The 10,202-nt window shown below is 46.7% G+C and overlaps 1 protein-coding gene across 1 annotated transcript in view; it reads left to right on the top strand.

The window, feature by feature from the left end:
* The window catches only part of LOC131724902 (protein phosphatase 1 regulatory subunit 12C-like), a 4,088-nt gene extending 3,627 nt beyond the window's left edge, over positions 1–461 (top strand). Inside the window, exon 4 of the mRNA XM_059017904.1 lies at positions 454–461. Within this exon, the coding sequence (XP_058873887.1) occupies positions 454–461 (8 nt within the window). The remainder of the gene's footprint in view (positions 1–453) is intronic.
* Positions 462–10,202: the final 9,741 nt, after the last annotated feature.

Genomic DNA, 10,202 nt, shown 5'->3' with positions numbered 1-10,202 from the left:
CTATACACTAGACTGCTATACCCTAAACCCTAAACACTAGACTGCTATACCCTAAACCCTATACACTAGACTGCTACACCCTAAACCCTATACACTAGACTGCTATACCCTAAACCCTATACACTAGACTGCTACACCCTAAACCCTATACACTAGACTGCTATACCCTAAACCCTACACATTAGACTGCTATACCCTAAACCCTACACATTAGACTGCTATACCCTAAACCCTATACCACTAGACTGCTACACCCTAAACCCTATACACTAGACTGCTATACCCTAAACCCTATACACTAGACTGCTACACCCTAAACCCTATACACTAGACTGCTATACCCTAAACCCTATACACTAGACTGCTACACCCTAAACCCTATACACTAGACTGCTATACCCTAAACCCTATACACTAGACTGCTATACCCTAAACCCTAAAACTACCCTATAGGAGTTTGAGCAGGTTTAGAAACTCACACTAGCCCTGCTGCTGCTGCTGCTGCTGCTGCTGCACCCAGTCCTGGGGTTCAGAGCTCCCCTCAATGAAGTCTAGTATTATTATTATTATTATTATTATTATTATTATTAATATTGAAATGTTCAGGAGCCAGGAGTTTGATGTCTCACCTCGTCCGACTGATGACTAGTTTGAAGTTTAAGAGGTCGTCTTGATTGGAGAAAACTATTTCGCACGTTTTCGGCAAGTTCAACTCATTTATATCTGAGGAAGAAGAAAAAAAAAAACAGCAGAGAGACACACAATTAAACAACGTTACTTCTGAGAAACACGACTCCACGCTCCAGACAAGAGGAGGCCGTTTCAGTCCCTCAAAGCTTGTTTTCTAGTAGCACGAAGGATCCCGATGGTTCGGCATCATCAACGTGCTAGGCAACCCCTTCCAACCACTCTCCCTGTGAAGAACCACAGGGCTGGGAATCCGACTCCTATTCCACAGCAGTGTGATCCATTCCAGGTTTCACTACCAGCTTGATCAGCCCCCAGTGTGTCTAGCTAACAAGCTCAGGGTGTGTCTGATTATTAAACTCCCAGTGAAACCAGGAAGGATCACACTGCTGTGCAGCGGGAGTCTGATTCCCAGCCCTGCTGTGGTTTCCTCCCCACACTGTAGATTCACTCTCCCTTTGTGTGTTGTGAACCGGACTGTCAACACAGCCTGCGTTATTCAAATATACACTCACCTTGCTTATGAAAGACTGTAGCACCACATTATTACAGTGGGTTGTCAATTATAACAGCAGGAAAATAAAATTGTGGTTCACAAGTCGCTATAAATACATGGGTACAATGTAAACGAGACTGGGTGGTAAACTAATAGGGGGGAAAAAACTACCAACAGGGTTGTTATATTTAAAATTTAAACTAGTATCCGACACAACCCCGTAACCCGAATTAATATTTTTACAACAATTACATTTTATGGGAAAAAAATACGACAGTGAATTAAATAAAGATTTTTTATAAACTCGTACAAAAAACGTTCATTTAAAACAACAATAAAACGCTCCTAGACATGTATACGAGTTAAACCCAAGCCAAATTAAAACTTAAATTAATTTAAACGTGATATTTAAATATCTTAGTTTCGGTGCTGGAAAGACAGCGGGGACAACTGGGCCTCTACACCCGAACACAGAGCACCCAAACCCGGCTACGCTATCAGGGAAGAGTCGGGGCCTCAACCCCGATTTTGAGACGTTACGGGGGACCGGGGGGAGGGAGCAGGACTCGGGGTCACTTTAGCCTTTTGGTGGGGGGGGCTGTCTTAGCCTAGTCTAGCGTCATTTCTTTGAATAATTTCGCGTTTTTGTGTTTTTCCACCCACCTTTCTGGACCCGGAGCTGCGCCGCGCTGGATTTCTTTCCCCGCCGCCTGCGCGGTTGGCTCCGGCCGATTCCTCCTCTTTCTTCTGCTGCTTGAGGGAGAAAAGCTTAATCATGGTCTCTCGGCTTGTTTTAATTTACCTAGCTGTGTGTTTTTGTGCAGATACTGATGCTGTTTTCGTTTGGTTTGTGGCTGTGTTTTTGTATTCACGGTTTCGGGAGGCACGGCGGATGGGTACCGTAGATATTTCTCTCTCTCTTTCCCTCTCGGTTCCTCTGGTTTATTTTCATAGACCCACAATAACAGAAAGGGATTAATTTACTAAAAAGCACCGCTACTAGGATCGCAAACCCCTTTGCTGTTTCCTCCCGAAAAAGGAGACCGAAAACCGAAAGCCGGACCTCCCTTCTTCTCCCTCTACCCCGTTTTTTTTTGGGGGGGTTCGTTTGTTTAAACGAGAGCGGTTTCCGTTCAAAAGGGGGCTACGGATTTAAACTACGAGCCCGGTTTTCTTTATTAATAGTATTATTACGAGCTAGCTGTGTCGCTTTTCTCTAATTTCTATCTCTCTATCTCTCTATCTCTCTCTCAGAGAGACGAGTTGCGGTTTTTGCTGTGTGAGAGGCCCCTCGCTCTGCATGCTGGGATAGGTCCTCCAATGCTGCAGAGGCAATGATTTCTATTTTGGGGGAGCCGGTAGGGGGGGGTCGACTTACATAAAGTCGGGGGGGGGGGGGTTGACTTACATAAAGTCGGGGGGTCGACTTACATAAAGTCGGGGGGGGTCGACTTACATAAAGTCGGGGGGGGTCGACTTACATAAAGTCGGGGGGGGTCGACTTACATAAAGTCGGGGGGGGGGGGGGTGTTTGACTTACATAAAGTCGGGGGGTCGACTTACATAAAGTCGGGGGGGGTCGACTTACATAAGTCGGGGGGGTCGACTTACATAAAGTCGGGGGGTGGGGGGTCGACTTACATAAAAGTCGGTGGGTCGACTTACATAAAGTCGGGGGGGTCGACTTACATAAAGTCGGGGGGTCGACTTACATAAAGTCGGGCGGGGGTCGACTTACATAAAGTCGGGGGGGGTTCGACTTACATAAAGTCGGGGTAACCGAGTACAAACGTCCTTAAAACTTAAACAAACCATCTTTATAATTAGCATAGATTTGCACGAAGCTTGTGTGGCCATATAGCTTCAGTTTAAACCTCAAGACAACTTGACTGTTTTGGCGAAATAAACATTTACCCAAAATGAGAACGTAACTCTGACACAAAAAATAAATAAATAAAACTGAAGGCTTCATTCAGAGGCTGTTGTGGTCCAGTGGGTTAAAGAAACGGGCTTGTAACCAGGATGTCCCCGGTTCAAATCCCACCTCAGCCACTGACTCATGGTGTGACCCTGAGCAAGTCACTTCACCTCCTTGTGCTCATCTTTCGGGTGAGACGTAGTTGTAAGTGACTCTGCAGCTGATGCATAGTTCACACACCCTAGTCTCTGTAAGTCAGCAGTGTGGAGTAGTGGTTAGGGCTCTGGACTCTTGACTGGAGGGTCATGGGTTCAATCCCAGGTGGGGGACACTGCTGCTGTATCCTTGAGCAAGGTACTTTACCTAGATTGCTCCAGTAAAAAAACCCAACTGTATAAATGGGGAATTGTATGTAAAAATAATGTGATATCTTGTAACAATTGTAAGTTGCCCTGGATAAGGGCGTCTGCTAAGAAATAAATAATAATATAGTGAGCTGATGAGAATTTACATCCGTGACGGATCAGAGCTGGAGTCTTGTTCTTCATCAGATTCAGAGTCATTTACAAGCGTTTGAACCAGCGATCTTTATTCATGTATTCACGGGCTTCAGCTCAGGCAAGTCTGATCCCTGGTGCAAGCGCAGTGACCTTTGAACTCAGATTTCCAACCCCTGCGTTCAACGAGCTGTCAAAATGTAGCAGGGCCTCCTGGCTGTGTCATCAATGCTGGCCCAGGGGTAATGCCTGATGGTATATGAGGTTGGGCCCCAATGTAATACCCTAGATGGGATTCACTTCAAACAAAACGGCGCGCGATGTTATCGATTTCTGTCCAGTGGTTTTCGAAGACCGCTGGCAAACACTCGCTCTATTAAAGGAGTGCAGTTTTGGGGGAAAGGATGTACCTGCTTCTGTGGAAAGGGTCCCAGCTGAGCCGCGCCGCTGATCTGCCACTGGGACCCCCGTCCTGACCCCCAGGGGTCCCGCTACCAGGCTCACCTGGGCACCGCTGCGTTTGGTTATTTCCTGGGGGTCTGGTAGTAATGAATCAGTTAATCTTGCCTGGATGGTCCATGCTGGTTGATAGAACAGCTTTTCATCTCTCCAGCCTGTTTGCTCTCCCCTCTTGGTCTTCAAAGGCTGTGTGCGTTACGTGCTTGAGCATTGGATCAATGCAGATCCTCAGCTGGGGTTCGAAGACGTCGCTCTGAAGTAGGCAGAGTGCCGGATGCCAGCTGCCCATCTCTTTATCAAAGCGCAGGGCACAGGTGGTGCGGATCAGAGAAGCACGACTCTCAAACAGACTCAATGCAAACGCCACTTCAAGCCTGGAGTGGTGGCTACTCACTGCAGCGGAGAAGCATGTCGATGAGTTACAAATCTCCCTGTCACCGCTGAGTAATATCCCTCCCGAGTACAGTGGCTCAAACCACTAGAGCCAGCTTCCTCCCTCCCAGTACAGCAGCTCAAACCACTAGAGCCAGCCCTCCTTCCCTCCCAGTCCCTCCTCAGCTATAACCACTAGAGCCAGCCTCCCTCCCTCTCTCCCAGTCCCTCCTCAGGTCTAACCACTAGAGCCAGCCTCCCTCCCTCCATCCCAGTCCCTCCTCAGCTCTAACCACTAGAGCCTCCCTCCCTCCCAGTCCCTCCTCAGCTCTAACCACTAGAACCAGCCTCCCTCCCTCCCTCCCAGTCCCTCCTCAGCTCTAACCACTAGAGCCAGCCTCCCTCCCTCCCTCCCAGTCCCTCCTCAGCTCTAACCACTAGAGCCAGCCTCCCTCCCTCCCTTCCTCCCAGTCCCTCCTCAGCTCTAACCACTAGAACCAGCCTCCCTCCCTCCCTCCCAGTCCCTCCTCAGCTCTATTCACTAGAGCCAGCCTCCCTCCCTCCCTTCCTCCCAGTCCCTCCTCAGCTCTAACCATTAGATCCTGCTTCACTCTCTCCCCATCCCTCCTCTGCTTCACTCTCTCCCAGTCTCTCAGATTTTGAATACTAGCTAAATAATCATCGCCATTTCTTAAAAGGTTTTGTAATAATTTGAAAAGTCCTGACTTAAAGATCAAACATGTCCACTTAACTGTTTTCGTCAAAATAAATTAAAATGAGACACTTAAAAAAACAAAAGATCAAATGACATCTTTCCATTTGTGAAATTGAATGTGATACTGAAAGAGAGAGAGAGAGAGAGAGAGAGAGAGAGAGAGAGAGAGGGGGGAGGGAGAGAGAGAGAGGGAGAGAGAGAGGAGAGAGAGGAGAGAGGAGAGAGAGGGAGGGAGAGAGAGGGGGAGGAGAGAGGAGAGAGGAGAGGGGAGAGGGGGGAGAGAGAGAGAGGGGGAGGAGAGAGGAGAGAGGGGAGAGAGAGGAGGAGAGGAGAGAGAGGGGAGAGAGAGGAGGAGAGAGAGAGAGGGGGGAGGAGAGAGGAGAGAGGGGAGAGAGAGAGGGGGGAGAGAGAGAGATCGAGAGAGGGGGAGGAGAGAGGAGAGAGGGGAGAGAGGAGAGAGAGGAGAGAGAGGGGGGAGAGAGAAAGGGAGAGAGAGGAGGAGAAGAGAGAAGAGAAGAGAAGAGAGAGAGAAGAGAGAGAGGAGAGGGGGAGAGGAGAGGAGAGCGGGGGAGAGGAGAGGAGAGAGGGGGAGAGAGAGAGAGGAGAGAGAGGAGAGGAGAGAGTGGAGAAGGGAGAGAAAGAGGATAGGAGAGAGAGAAGAGAGAGGGGAGGGAGAGAGAGAGACAAGAGAGAGGGGGAGAGGATAGAGGAGGGAGAGGAGAGGGAGAGAGGGAGACAGAGAGGTGAGGAGAGAGAGATAGGAGAGAGGGGGGAGAGGGGAGAGGAGAGAGAGGAGAGAGGAGAGAGAAGAGAGTAGAGAGAGAGAGGGGAGAGGACAGACAAAACACAGAGGGTAATGAACCAGCCCCCTTCTCAAAGTGTACTGCTGTGATATCCTGCAGTAAAATCGCAAGACTCACAAGACTTTAAATTATTTATTTTGTTCTGCTTCTATTTTTTACTTCCTGAAAAAAAAAGGCCAATGAAAATTTGAAGGAAAAAAACCAAACTTTAATAATGTAACCTGTCAGCGCGGTGCAGACTGAGGTCAGTGTCGTCCAATAGGAAAGCGGCGGTCCAGGTCTGTGTCCAATGGGCATTGAGCTGGAGGAGATGGGGGCGGGGGATATGAGGAGGGCTTATTATGGATATTTCAAAGGCGACCGAGAGACAAAAAATCTACTTCTTTCTTTCCTTCTTTCTTTCTTTCTTTCTCTCCCCTCTTCCGCTCTCCAGGTGCGCCAGAATTTCCTAATTACTAAATGGAAAACAGATGATTGCAATTAAGGTCTATCAAAAAATCTGTGCAGATTGACGGAGCCTCTTAATTGATTCTAATGCGTCTTTCACCTGCGTCTCCAATTGAGATAATTTCCTCTGCTCGCTGCCTGCTCCCTCCTGCCAATGAAACGAGACTCCACAGCCTGGCCATTTAATTAGGACATCTCTTACACTAATGCAGCTAATAAGAGGCGAGAGAATGGATTTTAAAGATGGTCAGCGCTCCTTTAAAGGGAGGGGCCAGCGATACTGTTAATAAAGCTAATAAGAGGTGAGAGAATGGATTTTAAAGATGGTCAGAGCTCCTTTAAAGGGAGGGGTCAGCGATCCTGTTAATAAAGCTAATAAGAGGTGAGAGAATGGATTTTAAAGATGGTCAGCGCTCCTTTAAAGGGAGGGGTCAGCGATCCTGTTAATAAAGCTAATAAGAGGTGAGAGAATGGATTTTAAAGATGGTCAGCGCTCCTTTAAAGGGAGGGGTCAGCGATCCTGTTAATAAAGCTAATAAGAGGTGAGAGAATGGATTTTAAAGATGGTCAGCACTCCTTTAAAGGGAGGGGTCAGCGATCCTGTTAATAAAGCTAATAAGAGGTGAGAGAATGGATTTTAAAGATGGTCAGCGCTCCTTTAAAGGGAGGGGTCAGTGATCCTGTTAATAAAGCTAATAAGAGGTGAGAGAATGGATTTTAAAGATGGTCAGCGCTCCTTTAAAGGGAGGGGTCAGTGATCCTGTTAATAAAGCTAATAAGAGGGGAGAGAATGGATTTGAAAGCGCTCCCCTTTATTTTCCTCGCTCTCTGCAGTGTTAATGTGTGCTTCGTGGAGTTAATGTTCTCTCTGTTAGCGTTACAGCGGATCACTAATTAAGTGGCAAACTTTAACAAGTTGAATTGAACAAATTCACCGCAGCTGTGTCAGAGCCGAGAGACGGAGCGTGTGTCAGAAAACGGAAGCGTACAGTCACTGTCTCTGCCGTTCATCGTGTGTGCTTTCCTTACATGATGTGTCCTAATAATAATAACTACTGTATCATTATAATATGGTGCTGAGAGAATTTTTTTCTTTATTGGAATATATTTTAAACATCTGTCAAATTCATGTGATTCCTATAAACGCACCTGAACCCCCCACTAAAGCACATGAGAGTGTGTTGTGTTGTGGAGACGGGACAGGGCGCTGTGATGCGCGATGAACACAGAAACACTTCACATGGTCCCTCCCTCCCTCCCTCAGAAACACTTCACATGGTCCCTCCCTCCCTCCCTCAGAAACACTAAACATGGTCCCTCCCTCCCTCCCTCAGAAACACTTCACATGGTCCCTCCCTCCCTCCCTCAGAAACACTTCACATGGTCCCTCCCTCCCTCCCTCCGAAACCCTAAACATGGTCCCTCCCTCCCTCCCTCAGAAACACTTCACATGGTCCCTCCCTCCCTCCCTGACACTGTATAAAGAGAGGGACACAAGGTGCGAGAGGAGAGAGAGAGAGAAGAGAGAAGAGATTGGGTTACAACAGGTGAGGATCAGTCTGTCTGTCTGTCTGTCTATCTGTCTCTGTCTATCAATATCGGTGTCTATCATTGTCTGTCTGTCTGTCTGTCTATGTCTGTGTGTGTGTCTGTCTATCAATTTCTGTGTGTCTGTTTGTATCACTGCCTGTCTGTCTGTCTGTCTGTCTATCAATGTCTGTCTGTCTGTCTATCAATGTCTGTGTGTATCACTGTCTGTCTGTCTATCAATGTCTGTGTCTGTCTGTCTGTCTATCACTGTCTGTCTGTCTGTCTATCAATGTCTGTGTGTATCACTGTCTGTCTGTCTGTCTGTCTGTCTATGTCTGTGTGTGTGTCTATCAATGTCTGTGTGTATTGCTGTCTGTCTATCAATTTCTGTGTCTGTCTGTTTGTCTGTCTATCAATGTCTGTCTGTCTGTCTATCAATGTCTGTGTGTATTGCTGTCTGTCTATCAATGTCTGTGTCTGTCTGTCTGTCTATCAATGTCTGTGTGTCTGTCTGTCTATCAATGTCTGTGTGTATCACTGTCTGTCTATCAATGTCTGTGTGTCTGTCTGTCTATCAATGTCTGTATCTGTCTGTCTGTCTTTGTATCACTGTCTGTCTGTCTGTCTGTCTGTCTGTCTGTTAATACATTATAAATATTAAAGTCTCTTATTTTTGAAGCTCTTCCTTTCCCTTCATGCTGCAGTCCCTGTGTGTGCTTCGTATTTCTGCAGGTTACTCAGAGTTTCTGTTAGTCTTTCTGTGTCTCTGAGTCTGCGTTGCTTTGACTGGGAGTTCAGGAGCTGCTTTTCAGTTCTAGCTGCGCTGCCGTAGACGTGCGGCACACAGGCTAGATCATAGTTACATTAGTGACAGTGCCATCTAGTGCACAGCTAGGGTATTGCCGGCGATCCACAGTGTCAGTCACTAGATGACTCTCTATAGAGACACTGTGTCAGACGAGTCTACAGCAGCGCAGCTAGGAACCAAAATATTAATATATTTTCCATCTTTATTTTTAGTACTTAGAGCCTTCAGAATGTTCATACAGTTTATCTTTCTGATTATATATGGAGCGCTGAAGCAGCCTACAGGTAAACAAGTCTGTCTGTCTGTCTGTCTGTCTGTGTGAGCGAGTGTGTATGTCTGTGTCTGTCTGTCCGTCTGTCTGTCTATCAATGTCTGTGTGTATCACTGTCTGTCTGTCTGTGTGAGCGAGTGTATATTTCTGTGTCTGTCTGTCCGTCTGTCTGTCTATCAATGTCTGTGTGTATCACTGTCTGTCTGTGTGAGCGAGTGTGTATGTCTGTGTCTGTCTGTCCGTCTGTCTGTCTATCAATGTCTGTGTGTATCACTGTCTGTCTGTCTGTGTGAGCGAGTGTATATTTCTGTGTCTGTCTGTCCGTCTGTCTGTCTATCAATGTCTGTGTGTATCACTGTTATTATTATTATTATTATTATTATTTATTTCTTAGCAGACGCCCTTATCCAGGGCGACTTACAATCGTAAGCAAATACATTTCAAGTGTTACAATACAAGTAATACAATAAGAGCAAGAAATACAATAACTTTTGTTCAAGTGTGACAAACCACAATTCAATAATACAGCAGATAATAGTGATAGTTACATCAGGATGTGATTAAATAGTGATAGTTACATCAGGATATGATTAAATACAAAATACTACTGGTTAAACACTGTCTGTCTGTCTGTCTGTCTGTCTATCAATGTCTGTGTGTATCACTGTCTGTCTGTCTGTGTGAGCGAGTGTATATGTCTGTTTGTCTGTCTGTCTGTGTATCAGCCTGTCTCTGTGTGTCTCCTGTCTGTCCCTCTGTGTGTGTGTGTGTGTTTGTGTGTGTGTGTCTCCTGTCTGTCTTGGTCTCTGTGTGTGTGTCTCCTGTCTGTCTTGGTCTCTGTGTGTGTGTCTCCTGTTTGTCTTGGTCTGTGTGTGTGTGTCGCTTGTGTGTATGTGTGTGTCTGTCTCTGTGTGTGTGTCTCCTGTCTGTCTTGGTCTGTGTGTGTGTGTGTGTCTCCTGTCTGTGTGTGTGTGTGTGTGTGTGTGTGTGTGTGTGTGTGTGTGTGTGTCTCCTGTCTGTGTGTTTGTGTGTCTGTGCAGGTACCTTGACATCAGATTTCTTTTTCTCTCTTTATTGTAACTCGTTTGACTCGTCTCTATGTTGTTTGTGTTTAGCGGCTCTCGTTTCTCCAGATTTAAACTCAGCGATGTGTGGAGGAGACTCCCAGAGCTCTCCGGTGAGTAATCACCCCAGCAACA

Source organism: Acipenser ruthenus, chromosome 58, assembly GCF_902713425.1.
Source record: "Acipenser ruthenus chromosome 58, fAciRut3.2 maternal haplotype, whole genome shotgun sequence".
NCBI lineage: Eukaryota > Metazoa > Chordata > Actinopteri > Acipenseriformes > Acipenseridae > Acipenser > Acipenser ruthenus.
Note: the sequence above shows the minus strand (reverse complement) of the source record. Positions and strands in the feature narration are given on the sequence as shown.